This window comes from Gymnoscopelus braueri (genome assembly GCF_963280865.1).
Source record: "Gymnoscopelus braueri genome assembly, chromosome: 17".
NCBI lineage: Eukaryota > Metazoa > Chordata > Actinopteri > Myctophiformes > Myctophidae > Gymnoscopelus > Gymnoscopelus braueri.
Genome location: NC_137617.1, coordinates 8,548,152 through 8,567,346, shown reverse-complemented (window position 1 = coordinate 8,567,346; position 19,195 = coordinate 8,548,152). Strand labels below are relative to the sequence as shown.

At 42.2% G+C, this 19,195-nt stretch overlaps 1 protein-coding gene across 2 annotated transcripts; it reads left to right on the top strand.

Annotated features, from left to right (window-relative positions):
* Positions 1-10,230: 10,230 nt before the first annotated feature.
* On the top strand, positions 10,231-15,781 carry LOC308104550 (cytochrome c oxidase assembly protein COX11, mitochondrial-like). Of its 2 annotated transcripts, none has more exons than XM_080454992.1 (5): positions 10,231-10,363; positions 12,254-12,679; positions 14,197-14,352; positions 14,939-15,064; positions 15,291-15,781. In XM_080454992.1, the coding sequence occupies exons 2-5, from the start codon at positions 12,326-12,328 to the stop codon at positions 15,486-15,488; spliced, it is 834 nt and encodes a 277-aa protein (XP_080311118.1). In that variant the 5' UTR covers positions 10,231-10,363; positions 12,254-12,325; the 3' UTR covers positions 15,489-15,781. The 2 variants fall into 2 exon arrangements, with proteins under 2 accessions (XP_080311118.1, XP_080311119.1); XM_080454993.1 differs by having other exon boundaries at positions 10,247-10,363; positions 12,230-12,679.
* The last annotated feature ends 3,414 nt before the right edge of the window (positions 15,782-19,195 follow it).

The following is a 19,195-nucleotide window of genomic DNA, read 5'->3' as shown; positions in this document are numbered from 1 at the left end:
CTGGTCATTCCAATGGTGACAGCTGAACATTCTGGAAGGTACATCTGTACAGCAAATCATCTGAATGAGACGAAGACTACATTTGCTAGTGTATTTGTGAGCTGTAAGTACTGTACACTGCACTGAGCTGCTTTGAGGAAACATTTATTTTCTCTTTTCTATATACATATTTCTCTTTGATGTGATTTTATAGTGCAACTTTGCTTTATGCCCTCAGCCTTTCAAAAGATGAAAGAGGGAATAGTCATCCTCGCCATTGTGTCTTCGGTTGGTGTTGTGGCTCTCAGTGCAATCATATTTCATTGTCTTTTCAGGTGCAGTGTTACAATCTCTCTATAATCTCTCTCATGTTTCAATTAGAATTTGTATTGAGAAATATTAAACAATATTTTTAACAAAACAATTGTTGAGATGCTTTTTTCTTTCTCAAAATGTCTTTCTCAGATGCAGAAAGAGCTGCACAGAACTGAGAGACCAGACAGAGGCCCCAGAGATGGTGATTCCTCAAGATCAGCAGGTATTTTTTTAATATCTAATTCCACTCTCTATCTATGTCATTGATGTTTGAGATGTTTCTGAATTGTCGTTACCATGCTTTCACTGAACATTTGTGTTAGAAGAAAGGGTTTGTCATCATCACTGACTTGCTCTTATCAATTCCACATTGTTCAACATGTTCACAGACGGGAGGAGGACAAGTAGATGGTTTCGGTCCCAGGGGACCTCCAATGTGTGAGGACTTTTGGGGCCTTTCTTTTTTGTTTTAAAACATGCATTACTCAGCACATCTACAGTAATTGTGAGCTCCAATTAAATAATATCTCCTAACATGTTTGTTGTTCTTATTCTGTATGTCCTGTTAGTGGCCGCGACCCTGCCCTTCCCTCAGCTCCAGACCTCTGTGTGCCTTCCCTCCACACAGGGAGAGCTGCCTCCTGGAATCCCACCCCCGCCTGCCTTTCCACCTCCGCCACCCCCTGGCCCCTGGCACCCTGCTCCTCGCCCCTCACCCCTCACCTCCCTCTGCTCCCCATCACTCTGTGGCCACGCCCCCTCCCCCTGTTGTGCCAAAGCCCAGCAGAAGTGGAGCTCCTCCGAATGTTGCAGCAAAGCCCACCAGAAGTGGACCACCTCCCCCTGTTGCACCAAAGGCCAGCAAAAGTGGAGCTCCTTCCTACTGGATCAGATCCGCCATGGGAGAGAAGCTCTGATAAGTAAATACACCTCTTGCCCCCCCCACGCAATTCGATACACAGTATGTATATAGTAATTAAACGAAACGGGTCTTTCAGATTTTTCATATTCCATCCTGATTGGCTAAGATTGGCTTCCAAAGTTTGCAGGCGTGCTCTGTTTTGAATAGAATGCAAAATAATGAACAAAATAATGAACACAGTGTGCAATTTGCTTGACATTTTGCACACACATTCCCACTAGGCTGAGGAAGAAATGCCACTTGAAAAATTTCAAATCAGCCTCATGGTGGTGCTACAACAAGCTGATTCTCGTTTGTAACTGCACCAATCTGTGTAAAACTTTATATGCGCACTCCCTAGAAGCCAAGGAAAAACCTTTGTCCTGCATTTTTCACATCTGCCTTTCTAGTGCCACCAGGAGGCCGACTTATGCAAAACAAATGTTTTATATCACTGGGGGGGCAAGAGAAGGAATTATTGGCTTGTTGTTTTTCACCCCTACATTCACATGATCAGGATAATGTTTAATGTTTGTCCGGAAATAGTCGATACACAAGCTCACCACGCATTGCATCTGTGACGCGTGGTGAGCTTGTGTATATGGACTATATGGCCACACACCATCCCACGACAACTACTGTATAAATCAAGCTTAAGACAGGAAGTGGTTTCACATGGTGTCCTGCTGTGTGTCCTGTAGGTCCTGTGCAGACACCAGCAGCTCTTCCAGAGGGAGGGAAGTAAAGCCATGCACTCCTCTATCAACAACTACTATCAACCAATCAAACTGTATTACATAGCACATTTCATACAAATATACATGACATGACAGCTACAGGCCCTTCACACAGGACTTAAATGTGCCAACTTGCATATTGGCAGCCAACTTTTATTTTCTTTTTCACCCCATCATTTACTGTACTCGATCATTGTTATGCCAATTAATTATTCCCACTGCTTGCCACTTCTATTGTACCATACTGGCTCACCTGCCAGACAGTACAGAGATGTCCACGAGTCTCTGAGCTCGAGTCCGAGTCAAGTCTCAAGTCTTTGAGGCACGAGTCGAGTCAAGTCTCAAGTCTTTGAGGGTTGAGTCGAGTCGAGTCCGAGTCAAGTCTTAAGTCTTTGAGGCACGAGTCGAGTCAAGTCTCAAGTCTTTGAGGGTTGAGTCGAGTCGAGTCCGAGTCAAGTCTTTGAGGGTCGAGTCAGAGTCAAGTCTCGAGTCTTTTTAAAGTCTTTTTTTTTTATTTATTGGGGGGGGGGGGGGGGGGGGGGGGATTCTATTCTTAATTTATTTAATTATGTATTTATATGATGTAGCCTAAGGCTGAAATACAGTTATTATGCACACACACACACACACACACACACACACACACACACACACACACACACACACACACACACACACACACACACACACACACACACACACACACACACGAAGGAATAGATGTAAAAGTATAGACAGGTCATAATAAATCACATTAGATTCACAGATTAGAGATTTTATGTATTTTCCCCACAATTTATTTTCATTCAAATGAAATGTGATTGAACTTGCACTAATAATGACTTTAGTTGATTTTTCACTCTTTAAAATATAGTATTTCTTAATTATTAATAATTACAGCTTGTAGATTGGCTATTTTCACGATTTTAAATTGTTTTTAAATAATAATAAAAAAGGAACATACAAGATTTCCACCCGACAGCGATAATATATAGCCAATATGGTTCTGTATCAGTATATGAGTCAGTTTTTGCAGATTTCATTCTAATTGGCTACTATGCCTGCATATGCATTTCATGGGCCTGGGTAGGTCACCCTGGCTTGGCGGAGATATGCCCTGTTGCGCACAGGTTAGGCGAGCAGAGCAGTGGCGTCTTATCTTCTCAGCAGTGGCGTGATATCTCTGTGTCTCCTCAGCTGTCATAGACATGTCACTTGCTTGTAGTCAGTGGTTCTCAACCTGTGGGTCGGGACTAGCTGTAGTATACAACCCTCGTAGACGTATTTATGATTCAGAATCATAAATACGTCTACGAGGGTTGTATACTACAGCTAGGTCGGGACCACAACGGAGCTCACAATGCCTCGCAAGCTTGTAGATCTGCTATTTTCACAATATTTATCTGTGGAATCGAGTCAAACTAAATGTGGATCCCCATTTCAAATATGATTCTTTTGGGGGTCACGGCCTGAAAAGGTTTGAGAACCACAGCTTTTATGCAGTGAACATTACATGAGCGTAGCGTTTACCGTGGTGAAGTGTTGAATATTCACCCAGCTGGGTTTAACGAAATGAAAATCCGATGTTTCCTAAACGTGCTGTCACAGATGATCCGACCATCTTATAAAAAATGTAAGCATACGCCAAGATAACTGAGGTTATATAGCTGATTCTGAGCTAAACATATTTGTTTAATTTCGAAGTTTTTATATTTAAACTTTATGATGAAAGGCCGCGGCGGCCACACACATAGCAGCTGTTGCGCTCGCCTCTCCATGTTTTAGTTAATGAACAGCACGAAACAGCTTGACTGAAGCCGGCTCCGCGCAGCGCGCACTGGAGCAGAGGTTTCTTTGCGGGGGGGGGACAGGGGAGTGGAAGTTTCTTGGGCATTTCATTCATTTATTTGTCAAAAAAAAAAAAACATAAAATAAAGATTGTCCACGAGTCTTTGAGGCTCGAGTCGAGTCAAGTCTCAAGTCTTTGAGGCTCGAGTCGAGTCAAGTCTCAAGTCTTTGAGGGGCGAGTCAGAGTCGAGTCGAGAGTCTCGTTTTTGGCAACTCGAGTGCGACTCGAGTCCGAGTCCCTAACTCGAGTCCCCATCTCTGAGACAGTAAGGAGCCCCCACCGGGAGGATATAGCGCCTCAAAGATCATCCTCTCTGCACGGCGTCCCTTCCCCAAACACGGCCCAATTGCCCATTGTCAGCCATCGGATTGGTGCCTGACCGACCATGAGTTTGCTAAACGTGAGCTGAGAAAAAGAGAAAAAACATATTACTGTAAAATGTATATGAAAATGTATGAAAAAGTGCACACGTTTTGTACTACATAATGTTTACCTGCTTAGAATGTTGACCCATAACTAGGCATTTAGGTCTTCAACAAGAGGTCTGCGACCCCTAGGGGGTCCGCGGAGGTACTGCAGGGGGTCCGCAAAATTGTTGCTTGATTAGCCTTTTCTTTATTATACAAAAAACGTGAATCTGAAAATTATTTTAATAGCACAGTATTGCTTTCAACATAACAGGTATGTTTATGCATGGCAGTGACATTAATACGTAACTTTTCTTTCCACATGTATGTTTAAAATAAAACATGATTCTGTCCATTTTGAATAGCTTGTATACATGATTATTATGCAGATTGTTGATCGTATTGACATTGGTTCTCAGTTAATATGTATGTTTATAAATGGCAGTGGCCCTACTCACTGTACCTTGTACACGTATGTTTAAAATAAAAGCATGAATATATTAATTATTATTTTTAAAGCTTAGTATTGAATGCACAATAACATGGTATGTTTGTATATATGGTATATCCAGGACTAAAAGTATCTATTAAACATGGATTAGGAAATCTAAAGTAATATTTATTATTGGTTAATAACATTGTGTGAATTTTCAGGCCCTCGCCTGAAAATTGTGACCATTTGGAGTCAAGAGGGTGAGAAGGCAGTCACTAACAGTCAGGCAACAAACCCCCTTAATTTGAATCTGCTATTGATGTGTTGATCAGTCAACCCTTTAAGATCCTGGTCTTTGTCCTGCATGGAGCAGAAGCTCCCAGCTTTAGGTGTGAACTAAAAACAAGTCACCGAGCCAAGTCTTTTGTTAGTTAGCAGGCTGATTTCAATACTATTGTCTTTATGTAGGATGGTGGCCGAAGTGAAAACATCTGTTGTCTCCCTCTGTCCCCAGGAAGTGTGGTAAAGGCGAAGTCATGCAGACTCAAATTGAGTTCTTGTAATTATTCTTATTTCACAGTAAAAGCTTATTTTGTAGTAAGTAACACAAGTATGAACAAATGTGGTTGGGAAGAAACCAGTTAGTTCCATGTAACCTTTCTTCTTGAATCTAAGGAAATGTCATGTTCTCTTAAAAACATCTCTTTTTGTTTAAATCATTCATTTAAGGTTGAAAACATACATGTGTGGGCTTATTTTGAAGGTAATAAGATGTTGAACAATGATTTCATAATATGAGCTTGTGTAAAAGTGCAGTTTGATAGATAAATGTTATGTGCTAAAACTAAGCAGATTGTGTAAATCCATTGTGTTGACTTTTTAGGCCCTGCCCAATGATTCTATTGTTCCTAGAAACAGCTTTGCGAATGGTTAAAAATGGACCTGGGAGGGGGAGCTAATATGTCAAAGGTGTCTGTATATATTGTGATGTTGTTCTGATTCAAGCACACTCTGTGGATTGGCAATGCAGGTGTCACGTCTGTGGAAATAAATAAATTTCTGTGGACAAACCCTCTTTCAAACTGGATTCTTGTGTATTCTTGCACTCGGGAATAGTGTTGTTACCGCCTGATCATGGCCAATATACGACATATATGAAACACAATTTTATACATAAACATATACAATATGCAAGGTAGGGGGTCCCTGCTCCATCTCCCCTAGCTAATCTAATATCACTGCGTAAATATTAGTCTAGGATCTCTGTGTGGAACCTGCATCTCCAAGTCACGGATTAAAAACAATTGCCTCTGGTGATAAACCCGCCCCATATTTGCATACTGGGACCTGATTGGTCCCTCACTACTTCGGAGGGAGTGAAATCCAATCAAAACTGAGAGGTGCCAGACCAAATCTGCCGAGGGCAATTCTTTTTTTTTGCAATGGCAGATTCGTCTGGTTTCCAGGCTACATCTCCCCATCAGTTTGGGGGTCCCTGGCCTGAAAACGTTGAAGACCCCTTTCATAAAGGTATACAGCGTTTGTTTGTCCTCACCAAACGTGCCATGGTAAACATACTAATATTTTATATTTTATCATTTCAATTGTAAAACTGCAGGGATGCCTGTGCAAAAGCGGCATTGTTAGGCATCCATGACAACGGTGTGTGTTGTGTATGACGATAGACCAGAGCGACAATCATATTTATTAGAGACAGAGATAGAGTCCAGAGATAGAGTCCAGCGATAGAGTCCAGCGATAGAGACCAGAAGAGATAGAGAATTGAGAAGATAAACTGAAGAGAGAGAATCGGGCAAGTAATACTTAAAGTGAATAAGCTCCCAGCTTATTCAATGACACTTATATGGATAAATATAAGGAGCTGCGCCCCGCGACCGGAGGGTTTTTCCGGCCTGCACCACGCGTGTCAACTCCGACGTCCAAGTCAAGGTTTCCTCGACCCAGGACCCCGCCCAGGGGTCCCCGTCGGTCCGTCGGCCGCCCTCTACCCGCCCCGGGAGCCGCCGTCCCGGGCACGGAGGTGGACCCCGAGCCTGGGTGCCGAGACGTCTGGGGGACCCCGGCCTCCGGGGGACACCCGGCCCTCCAGGCGGTCCCGTGGACCCACTCTTAAGCACCCCTCCACAGGCGTTAAGTTAAGAGACGGGCCACGGTACACACCCTGTATGCTAGATGTAATGAAGCCCATGGGCGTCCTCCTCGTGTTTGTGATGTTTCACTTCCGCCTTGCAATGGGAAGTCCAGCACATAAAAATTACATTGAGTGTGACGAACTTGACCTCCCTGCTCGAAATCTCTTTATGGAAAGAGGTCCTCCAGAGCCCCCTTATCGATATCCAGATTACATGGTACTTGGTTGCCTTAATTCGTTAGTTTTGGTCGGCGCAGACGTTATCACCTGTGAAAAGAATGGTAAATGGTCACCTTCGCTCCCAGAATGCAAAGACCCTGTCCCCTGTGTCAGACCAACAGGACCAAATATGGTTTTGAATGATGACGACATCGGAAACCAAATGTTTGAACATGGGTCCTTGGCTACGCTCGAGTGTGATTTGGGCTTTGTATCCAAAGGGGGCAATGGGACTATCACATGCACAGCTGGCACGTGGAGTCCCATCACACTCATGTGCAATAGAAAAGATTGCGGGTCTCTCGGTAGCCTACAGAATGGAATTATAGTCTATGCAAATGGAACTCAGTTTGGTGACGAAGCTGTGGCAATTTGCAATGCTGGCTATAACCTGGTAGGCACCAGAGTTATAACTTGTGGCTCTGAAGGCTGGCCGAGCAGACGACCAATCTGTGAGGTAATAAAATGTAATCCACCCCCGTACATTGCAAACGCCACTAGTTATAGTCCTGTTAAACAAGTTTATGGTTATGGAGATGTCGTGATCTACACATGCAATCCTGGTTTCAATTTGGTTAGTGAAAAGGACATTATGTGTGGGGTTGAAGGTTGGAAGCTGAATTCAGCAGCATGTGAATTGGTTACATGTTCTCCGCCACCAGCTATTGCAAACGCCAATACGTACAGCCCATTCAAAGAACAGTATAATTATGGTGAAATTGTGACGTACACGTGTAGAAAGGAGTTCAAACTCGATGGTTTTGGTTCATTAACATGTCAAGCCGATGGAACTTTCCTTCCGCCCCCAACATGTATATTTTACCCAGGTGGTGAAGAATGGTACTTGACATGGTGGTTTGCTTTTCTTTCCGCATCTCTTGCTGCAGTTCTCTTTGTCGGGTTTGCCTATTTGTTCTCCTATTACAAGGCCAAAAGAGAATCAGGTGAATATGAGTTCTAGCGAGCTCTGGCATCGCTGCCAACTAAACCTGTCAGGTTGTCACTCTAGTTGGCATATCCACAATCATAAAAAGCAACACTGTAAAAAAAATATATAACAAATTAACACTGTACAAACAATGACACAAAACTGAATTATCAAAAAACAATCGTGTCTTAACCTCCTATAAAAAATAAATAAAAAAACACGATTTTGAAAGATTTGGAAGTTTAAAAAAAACTTGTGTAGTATATTTCATAAACATAGATACAAATCTAAGTCATATGTTCACTTCACAGGTAGCCTACAGACAGGGCAGTGTATTCAGAGAGGTGGCTGTTGGCCCGAGCTGGGTGTGGGGTACAATTAGCATTGCCTTTTGTTTTACCTGGGAGACAGAGGGTCTATGCATGTGTCTCCATCCCCCTTCCTGGCCTTTACAGTTGAAAATGTAGGGGCCGGGAGGTGGGGTCTCACCTTTGAAGGCTGACACACCCATACATGTACCTCCTCTTATTCAGAATGTGGTCACTGCTATAAAGATAGACTGAAGTGTAACTAACTGTGTGTGTCACTCAGAGGCCGAGGGGCTGATGGTGGGGACCTCAGGGTCTCCATAGGAAGCTGTTTGTGCTATGAAATAAACTGGAAGAATCTAACCTCACTGACTGGAGTGAAGACTCAATTCATTCTACAACCCTTCATACACACCTCTGGAACATCAAACTAACTACAATATGGCGTTGTTGGCAACTACAAAAGCAATAGGACCTTTACCAAATATAGTGAAGTCTGTGGGTTTCAGATACCACAAATGGCGTAGTCGGATACCACACTTGTATGGGGTTCTCTGGCACAAAATGTCAGGTAGGGGTCCGAACATTGGGACAGAATGCTCTACAAGCTACTCCATTTTTTTTTTTTCGCTGGCTGCAAACAACTGTCTGCCGCGCACAACCCGAGTTTAACAGCGGGCAACCATATTTTGGTGTTGCCCTAACAGAGATTTTTCAGAGAATTTCTACATGTCAGTGTTTTTTTTTACTTAAATAAAAAATGTGAGTACTTTTTCCACCACTGCTGAAATGTATATAGGGGCTGAAGTGGCTAATGTATGTTTTGTAATAATAATCAAAATCTACAAAGTAACTAACTAAAGCTTTCAAATAATTGTAGTGGAATAAAAGTACAATATTTGTCTCTGATTGATTGATTGATTGATTGATTGATTGATTACTTTATTTAGAAGTTTGCGGAAAAAAAGCACATGAAAGCACAGTTAAAATACAAGGTAAACTAAATAGGATAAAAAAAAATTAAAAAAAGCCAATGGCTTGTTTCAATTGGGGTCCTTTTGTACTCAATTCATACTGCCATTAAATGACAGACACATATACACTACTATGCAGAACATCATATAAACAGATTGAAAATGAAAAAAGAGAAAAACTAAAGATATTTACATTAAAGAATATTAAAAAATATTTACTCTGAGATGTATTGGAGTAGAAGTAAAAGTACAGAAAATTTGAAATACTTGAGTAAAGTAAAAAATACCTCAAAATTGCACTTAAGTACAGGACCTGAGTGTACTTAGTTACTTTACACCTAGCCCTAGAATCAGAATGTCTGTGATCTTACATACATTTCAAGTATTCCAAATACACAGTCATAGATCTCTCTCGGTCCCCCACTGTGTAGTGCCCATCTGCGCGGCCATAAAAGTGCTCTAAACTCCGTCTGTACTCACCCAATAATTAATTCCTACACGAGGGGCCAGGAATGATTGCAGCACTGAATATACGTAACTTCCTTTAGGACGCACAAATGTTTGGGACACACAATTGACAGGTGCTTGTGATTGCTGCGGGGTAATGAATCATCACCTGCCAATTGTGTGTCCCAAACATTTGTGCGTCCTAAAGGAAGTTACGTATATTCAGTGCTGCAATCATTCCTGGCCCCTCGCGTCGTACAGAAAGACGTCCGTGTGCAGCTCGTGAAAAAGTGGAGATATTTGACTAAACACACGTTTTCTGGCAGAACTTTCACATGGATATGAAACTAGAGGACAAAATATGACTACACGTCTTAGGAATTAATTATTGGGTGAGTACAGACGGAGTTTAGAGCACTTTTATGGCCGCGCAGATGGGCACTACACAGTGGGGGACCGAGAGAGATCTATGACTGTGTATTTGGAATACTTGAAATGTATGTAAGATCACAGACATTCTAGGGCTACTTTACACCTAACGCCACTGGGCGGAACCACTGTGACGGAGTCTGTGGGGAAGTCGGGAATGTAAGCGGCAGCACACACAGCCTCTTATGTATGTTTGCCAATGTGACATTATTATACAATGTTGTCTCCCATGGAGGTGTAAGAGGGACTTACTAAACTAATTTCTCTGGATTTTCATCCTACCAGGTAATGACCGCTTATCGATCTGAATGACAAGGCAATAACGGGTCCATTCGACCTCTTGTACCCCCTACTTCAGGTCTGACTTGTCTGTTAGCATGCTAACGCTAACCAGCTGCTGGACAATAAGAGCCCATATAGTGACTCTTGTGGTTTAGTTGACTCAGACTGTCTGCAAACGTTTGAACACTTCTTGAAAAACAAACGAGCTGTTTTACACACTTTTAGCCTTAGATCAAGACTCTCGTAGATGTTTTTTTTTTAAATCGATTTTGACATTTTTAGAGTCTTAGCTCCACCCCCCCAGTTTGCCCTGGAATGTCACCAGTAAAGCCCGTATATCTCCGAACATGTACAGATATAAAATATAAGGTGCTTGCCCGCTTGCCCCAAATGTTAACTAGGTGTCCGGAGTATTTGTGCAATGTATTAGTCCATATTTTTCAATAAATACGTGTTTTATTCCCGTCTGTGGCCGATATTCAGTTTCCCCCCTTCGTTTACGTCCTGTTTACATAAGGTGTAATTCTGGCTTTCACCGGATGCGCCCCGTCACTACCGCCCATTGGGAACAGAAATCCGACAGAATCGGACCCCCAGGGGTCCTTGGGGGGGTAGGCCTACTTGGGGGTCCCCAGAAAATTGTGTTAATACATCGTCACAATCATTTCAACCACTTTAACCATATTTTATACTTTGGCTATTCAAAAATAGCAGATCTACAAGCTCATAGCACGGCACCGAGTGCCGCGCTACGAGCTTGTAGATCTGCAATTTTTGAAAAATCGTGAATAATGTGTGCAAATCTTTGAATATGTATATTTTTTTGTTCAACTCAAATATTTGCTTCTGGGGGTCCCTGGAACAGTATTTTTGAGATGGGGGTCCGTGGCCAAATACAGATCATTTTGGGGGTCCTTGACATGAGAAGGTTTGCGAGAACCACTGGTCTATATCACAATTGTATTATTGGATTGTATCAATTATAGTAGTAATAATGCATTAATGTACTTGTAACGAAGACTTTCACTCACTTCACGTCATATGGGTATTTGATAGATTGGCTTGGCTTGCCCACTGAATACTGGTACTCCCTATATGGAGTTATCCGACATATCCTAGTCAGGGTTGCCAGATCTGCTTATTATAATTTTCCCGCAAGATTTTATTTGAAAATAGCCGATCTACAAGCTCACGACGCGTTGTGAGCTTGTAGATCTGCTGTTTTCAAATAGCTGATGTATATGTTAAAGTGCTCATGTGGCCCATAGTCGCTTCTTTTGGGCTGGTTTTCCTAGACCTGGTTGCTTGTTTCTCTCACAAAATCTGGAAACACTGATCCTAGTGAACTATCCAGGTCTGACATCACATCTAGAGCTCCATATATGGAGCCGGCAGAGACATCCAATGCTGACATCAGGCCAACGCGTAAACTCCATATACTATGGAGATAGCTAAATTGTGGTGTGAATATAAAGGTTGCCCTACTAAAGCAAACAGTAGTGATTCCTTTAGAGTTTGTGAAGATATATAGATTTAGACCAGTCTCAATGTTTGAAAACAAATAATTTATAATATTTGTCAAAGATTTATGTAAAGCTTTCGCCCAAAATAGGGATAGATTACTGATCAATTATTGTATTAAATTATCGATCAGTAATTAAATATTCAATTAAATCAACTTTTGCACCACCCATACAGACAGCAGGCTTCTTGTCTCTCCAGGCGAGTGTCCGTCCATTCACTGTCAGTCCGTCCAACTAACATTTTGAACACAGGCCTTTTACTTGTAACAGAGTATTTCTATATTGCAGTATTGATACTTTTTACTTAAGTAACACAGCTGAGTACTTTTCCCACCACTGCATACAGACAGCAGTCTTCTTGTCTCTCCAGGCGAGCGTCCACCCATTCCAGCGGGTCTAACCCCCCCCCGGGTGTGTGGACAGACCGTCTCTCTGAACAGCCATGCTGCTGCTTCCCGTCCTCGCCCGTCACTCCCTCTTCTGTCCCGGGAGCCCCGCCGTGCTGGTGACGCGGTGTCTCCGGTCTCTCCGCTGCGAGGGCAGTGCCAGGGCCGCGCACGGCCACGCGCTGCTGCTGCGGCGCCCGCAGCCCGAGCACTTCCTGTCCCGGCGAGTCCCGCCGCGGTTCAACACGCAGACGCGCGGCGCCGCCAAGAGCCGCAAGAAGCAGACCAAGAGCCAAGAGGAGCAGTGGAAGGCCCGGAACAAGACGGTGCTGACGTACATCGCGGCGGCCGGCGTGGGGATGATCGGCCTGTCCTACGCCGCCGTCCCGCTGTACAGGCTGTACTGCCAGGTGAGACAGACGGTCACTCAGGAATTCTCCTTTAAAGGGCAAGACCACTTTGGTAGAGGTTTGGGGTGTGTAGTTTACCTTGCCATGATGTAACTCCAAAGATGGACAAGAAATCAAAAATAATTGCTCCATTGATTAGAAATTGATCATTCAAAATATGCTCCTCATTGACACTGTACGGTGAAACAGCTCTCAAAGTCCCTTGTTTAGCACATAAACGAACGCAAACAAAGTTGATTCAGACAATATAAAACATCACAAACTGTTTTTTCTTTTTATAAAAATATGAAAAAAAGTGTGGTTGCCCTAACAACCACACTATAGTACTCTTCCCACTTTAATTCACTTCTTCTAGATAAACTTTATTTTGGACCTCTATTCCTCCCACAGTTTTTTTTGTCGTGCCATATGTTAAAATGACCGGCTTGACCGGGAATCGTGCGCTTGTATTTTGCTAAGAGATTGGTTGCATAGTTTAATTGATATTAATTTATTAGTGCATTAAATTTCCCCATCCACTTTAATGGGAAAATGAAAAAACTCGATTTCAAGTATTTTTTTCTCAGAAACTGTAAGGGCTAGAGTTACAAGATTTGGAGGGGAGGTTCATAATTTAGTCCGAAATTCTACATCTACACAATTCAACATCTTTGGAGTTACATCATGGCAAGGTAACTACACAACCCAAACCTCTACCAAAGTGGTCTTGTCCTTTAAGGGCCTTGTAGGTACAAGGCCCTTAAAGGAGAATTCTGGACTAGCCTTTTTCTTACCTTTTTATATGTTATTATATCCTAGTACGAGTAGTACAGTAGAACATTTTCATAACTGCATAAGGATAAGGATAATTCCTTTTAACAGGTCGTTCATGAAAGTCCTTGCGGTCTTGTTTCCAATGAGAACCTGTGAGCAATTGGGGTTAAGAGTCAAATTTCATATCATCGGCACATATGCTGGGATAGCCTGGAATCGAACCTGGGGCAACCAGGGCCAGCTGGTTCCCTAGGCGGGCTCACTAACCACTCAGCTATGGCCGCCCCCATCCCGAGGCCGCATCCCGAGTCCACCACAGCTAAAAACGTGATCGGTGGTCTGTGCGCTAAATTGCGTATTTTTACTTTTAGATGTCACCCCAAAGGTGTTTCTATTAAAGCTACAATGCATACGTTGTATGTCCACTCTCCCGACAGAGAGAGATCATTTCAATGATGTCCTGATTACAATCAAGATCCAAAGGTCCAATTCAGTGTGACGCCTGCTTCAAATAACTTTATTGACGTTGTCAACCAATCAAGTCTAACTTTCACAGTAGCTGTTGCCAGTGGTTACAATACATTGTATTAAAATACTCTACCATACAGACTGGTTGTAGCATTTTATTCATTAGAACAAGTTCTGCATTGTCGCATTAATAACATTTACTACTGACCATATTGCTAAAAGTGTGTGTGTGTGTGTGTGTGTGTGTGTGTGTGTGTGTGTGTGTGTGTGTGTGTGTGTGTGTGTGTGTGTGCCAGGCGTCGGGTCTGGGAGGGGCGGCGGTGGCAGGACACGATGCAGAGCAGGTGGAGAACATGAAGCCTATTAAAGAGCGGATCATCAAGATCACCTTCAACGCAGACACACACGCCAGCATGATGTGGAACTTCAGACCCCAACAGACTGAGATCTATGTAAGAACATCATCCCACTGTCTCCCTATGTGAAGGTTTTGTTTTATTGATTGATTTAGGGGTGCAACAGTCAATCGAACCAATCGATTTCATAAATTATTTAACCCATTAAGACTGGGAACGCATCTGTGTCATTTTTAGATTTCTTTGGCTATTCAAAAATAGCAGACTATGAGCTTGTAGATCTGCTATTTTTTAAAAATCGTGAAAATGTGTGCAAATCTTTGAATATAGTATATTTTTTAAAGCGAACATTTGTAACTCAATCTTTGCTTCCTGGGTGTCCATGGAACAAAACATTTTGAGATGGGGGGTCCGCGGCCAAATACGTATCTAAAAATGTTTTCTAAACCCTAACAGTATTTTGCTATATCAGTGGTGCGCCAACTTTTCCATGTCAACCACTTGAGCCCTATGTATGCGTTGTTGTATGATGAATAGTGAAAATAGCCGATTGTGAGCTTGCAGATCTGCTATTTTGCTTTCTTTTACAATTTTGAAAATAATACAGTCCGTTCAACACTAAAATAGAAACCAAAGTGCATTGATAGTAAAGCTGTAGTAACTATGTTTATTCCACACACAGGTGGTCCCAGGGGAGACGGCACTGGCCTTCTACAGAGCCAAGAACCCAACAGATAAGCCTGTCATCGGCATCTCCACGTACAACGTGGTTCCCTTCGATGCCGGACAGTACTTTAACAAGATACAGGTAATCCACCCCGTCAAGTCTACATCGTTTTCCCACCACATTAAGACATTGGTTTCTTTACCTTTCCATGCTTTTCCGTGTAAGTATTTCGAATACTGGCTGCTTAAAATGCATCTTATGCAGAGTTCAGACTCGCTTTTTTGATAATTGTATCTAAATTGATAATTTTTCATAACTGATTAAATTCCTCTGTCCTCCACACTACACACACACACACACTCCACAGTGCTTCTGCTTCGAGGAGCAGCGTCTGAACCCCCAGGAGGAGGTGGACATGCCCGTGTTCTTCTACATCGACCCGGAGTTCGACGAGGACCCGCGCATGGCGCGCGTCGACACCATCACCCTCTCCTACACCTTCTTCGAGGCCAAGGAGGGCCAGAGGCTGCCCCTGCCCGGGTACAGCCCTGCTGCGGTCATGTAGCGGTGGCTGAGGAGGAACAGATCTCACAAACCTACACGTATTAACACAACCCTCTCTGGCTGCTGGTACCGGGTTGGCAGTGTCTACACTCACACCCAGACAAACTGTACTGTATGTCGGACTACAGCATCCGCTTAATGTGTAAAAGAACATTGTCTATGTCTGCGGACTGAACTGTACACGTTGATAAAAAAAGGACAGTTTTCTGTTCAAAACAGCTGTAATGCCTTTTAAACTGATAAATCACTTAAATGTATCAGCTCAAGTGTCTCAGAGCTTGTAAAAATGAATAAATAAATTATGATGAACACGTTGGAAATAGGGATTTTATTGATCTGGAGGTATTTGCTTTTGCTTCACATGTTATGCCTTAGTTTGGGCACTAGGTGGCATGAAAGGATAGGTTTTTGAGATGACAGCATTGGAAACCCACCCACACAGCTGAGATCCAATCCAACAGTTGCAAATAATAACAAATTATAGGCATGTGTGGTAACGAAAAGGCCAGGGGGGGGAATACAAATCATTCTTATAGATTTTTTTTCCCTCTAATGCAAAAATGGCATGGGTACATGCAACCTGTTACAACTCAACTAGCTTATGTTTATATTATGTAGGTACAGCTGCTATTCAGCCAGATCTTTCTGGAGGACTTTGTTAAAGGAGTAGTTCACCCAAAAAATTACTTCTTTCCTATCAATTACACACAACATGAGGCATTGAATTCATGGATTTGTTTTTGTTTTTGTCGTATTCCTAAGCCAATAATTTGATTGCCGGCGGAAAAATGCTAATGTATCCGGTAGGAGACTCAAAGGACTCTCTTTGTGTCTCCTACCAGAAATACACCCGGTCATCAAATTATTGGCTTAGGAATGCGACAAAAACAAAAAGTCTCCATGAATTCAATGCTTCATGGGGTGTGTAATTGATAGAAAATAAGTACTTTTTTGGGTGATTAAACTTAACAACAGAGCTAATTGACTTCAAGCTTCTCTAGGTCACCCATTACACATAACTGCTGCATAGTCATTTCTCCTGTGTACAAAAGTGACCATTCAAATAAATCAGTGATAATTTATCTATTTGCAACTGAGGATTTTACTGTATGTGTGACACAGACTTAACAGAAGCATATTATGGAATATAAAATCTCTTCTATAGAGTATTTCCTGACTCACCTCAGCTCAACCCCAGTGTTGCTGTGTTGCACAATGTGTTCAGTTCCTTCAGTTATGTAACTTCTCTAAACATCAGACCTTCAGGCATCTTTATTCATGTCAACATCACTGCTTCTGCTGCTTCTGCAACCCAACGTTTACTCTGGCAAATAAGTTAACCATATATAATTAATATTGACTTCAGCCCCTGTTTTTACTTTGTTTCCCCCCCCCCCTCTACACCATATCTCTTCACAGAAAATAGCCGATCTACAAGCATGTACACTTAACCACTTGAACCCCAGCATCCATATTCTGAGGGGGAACATAAGCCAAACGTATCAGATCTACAAGCTCACAACGTGTCGCAACGTGACGCGTTGTGAGCTTGTAGATCCAAGTACAGTAAGCAACTCCGGTTTTAAGTGGTTAAACCTGACTGGCAGCGTGTAATGGGACTCCCTCTTCTCAGGGTGTTTTGCCCAGGGACCACCCCTAATATGCCTATCCCTAACCTTTAAATTGAAATTGGAAATACTCACGTACTCAAGTACAGTACTTAAATAAATGTAGTTAGTTACTTTCCATCACTGCCTAAACCTAACCATAACCTCACACAGAAATTATGCCTAAACCGATATAACCTCAAAACCATGCCCATCCGAGGTACTCCGAGTTGTCTCATTGTCGCTGAGCGACAAGGTCAAAGCGACAAGGACAAAGACCTATAAATCAGCCCTTACACCAGGGATGTCAAACATACGGCCCGCGGGCCGGATCAGGCCCGCTAACTAGTTTAATCCGGCCTGCGAGATGATTTTGCAAAGCATTAAAAAAAAAAAAAAAAAAAAAAAAAAATTTTTTTTTTTTGTGCCAAAAATGTTTTAATAGTTTTTTGGCCAAGTCTACACCTGCAACCACACGTAACTTCCACTTTTTCTTCTTCTTCCTCGTCTTTGTATTGGTATTGTTTGTGTTGGAGCGCCTCAGTGCGGCTGCAGAGTTCATGTGCAACCTCTTCCAGAGAGAGATAGAGACACTAGAAACTCTGCTGGAGACACAAAACAAACTGTGTAGACTTGCCCCTTCGAAATAAAATGTATTTTGGCACAAAAAAAAAAAAAAAATTCTTAACGGTTATCGATTAATTAATCGGTAAGGCCTAACGGTAAACGGTTAATAAAATGTCTCCATTTGGCCATCCCTATTTGTGAAGTTTACATTTTCAGAATGTGATTGTACTAACTAAGACTAAGTAAAGTAAACAAAGAAAACTATCTGAAGTTGTTGTTATTGTTATTATTAGTTATTATGCCATGATTTTACCGGTCCGGTACCGGTCCGGCCCTCTGGCCCTCTGGCCCTCCTCCATGTGGCCCCTGAGCTAAAATGAGTTTGCCATCCCTGCCTTACACTGAAGCAAGGGAAGCAACAGTAGGCTATAATAGCCTAAATAAATTCAAACTCACTCAAAATTGAAAGATAAGCAAAAAGAAGTAAACTAGGTTATTTGTGTCAGGTAGCATATAGGTAAATAAAATATAAATTGTTGCACGTTTACAGTAGGCCATAGTACAGAGGGGGTTAGTAGCATACATTCCACAATGCACTTATGAATGAATTATTTCACTTTACAGATTACACATCAGGTTTACACCTGCTCACACAGAGAGGGCAGCAGTACTTTCAGATAGCAGCACATGCATTCAAGTATATTTAATACATAAGAGTTGTGTTGTCTTTTGTCTCTGGATTAAAAATAAAAAACCTTTTCAGACAACAATGGAGACGCCACAAGACAGAGCAGCAGTGTGTTTTACAGTGTGTAAGTAGTTGTCCATTGTATTTGTGAATCAATGCAGAATGCAGGCCTCATTATTGGTGACGTCATGCTAGTGTGAGAGAGAACAACAACACAGAGTCATGCTGCTGGCAGCCTGCCAATAACCACACAGACACAACCACTGATCTCAAATCAGCTCAACACAGTACTAGCATCAAAGCCATGTGGTAACCAGTCCAGTGGTGGAAAAAGTACTCCGATATATTACTTGAGTAAAAGTATCAATGTAAAAAATACTAGAAAAAGTCCGGAATAAAAAAATGTGCTTGAGTAAAAGTACAAAAGTATTGGTATCAAAATGTACTTAAAGTACCAAACGTAGAAGTAGGCCTACTCATTATGCAGAAGGTCCCAATTCACAAGTTTTTTTATACAATGTATAAAAATCCTCTGAAAATAGCAGTTCTACCGACGCATTGTGAGCTTGTACAGTATCAGCTCGCTACACTACATCGTAGCCCTGAAACATGACCTGTCAATCATATATTATATAACAGTCATGGATGAACTTCAACCTGGTGTTTACATGTTCTCCCTTTTTGGTCCGTACATCTACATAAACGTTCAGATGTCAAATATAAAGTGCTTATGCCATGGCCACGGATGTTACAATTATGTACGGCCCCTCAGAAGTACCCGTATCTTCCGTATTGTTCAATAAAAAGGATTTTAATCCAATCGGTGGCCATTGTCTCTGTATTTTC

Excerpts from the sequence above, each read along its gene's own strand:
- LOC308104550 (XM_080454992.1), top strand. The coding sequence starts at position 12,326 with ATGCTGCTGCTTCCCGTCCTCGCCCGTCACTCCCTCTTCTGTCCCGGG. Across the intron at positions 12,680-14,196 it reads TGTACAGGCTGTACTGCCAG|GCGTCGGGTCTGGGAGGGGC; the intron begins GTGAGACAGACG and ends TGTGTGTGCCAG. Across the intron at positions 14,353-14,938 it reads CCCAACAGACTGAGATCTAT|GTGGTCCCAGGGGAGACGGC; the intron begins GTAAGAACATCA and ends TTCCACACACAG.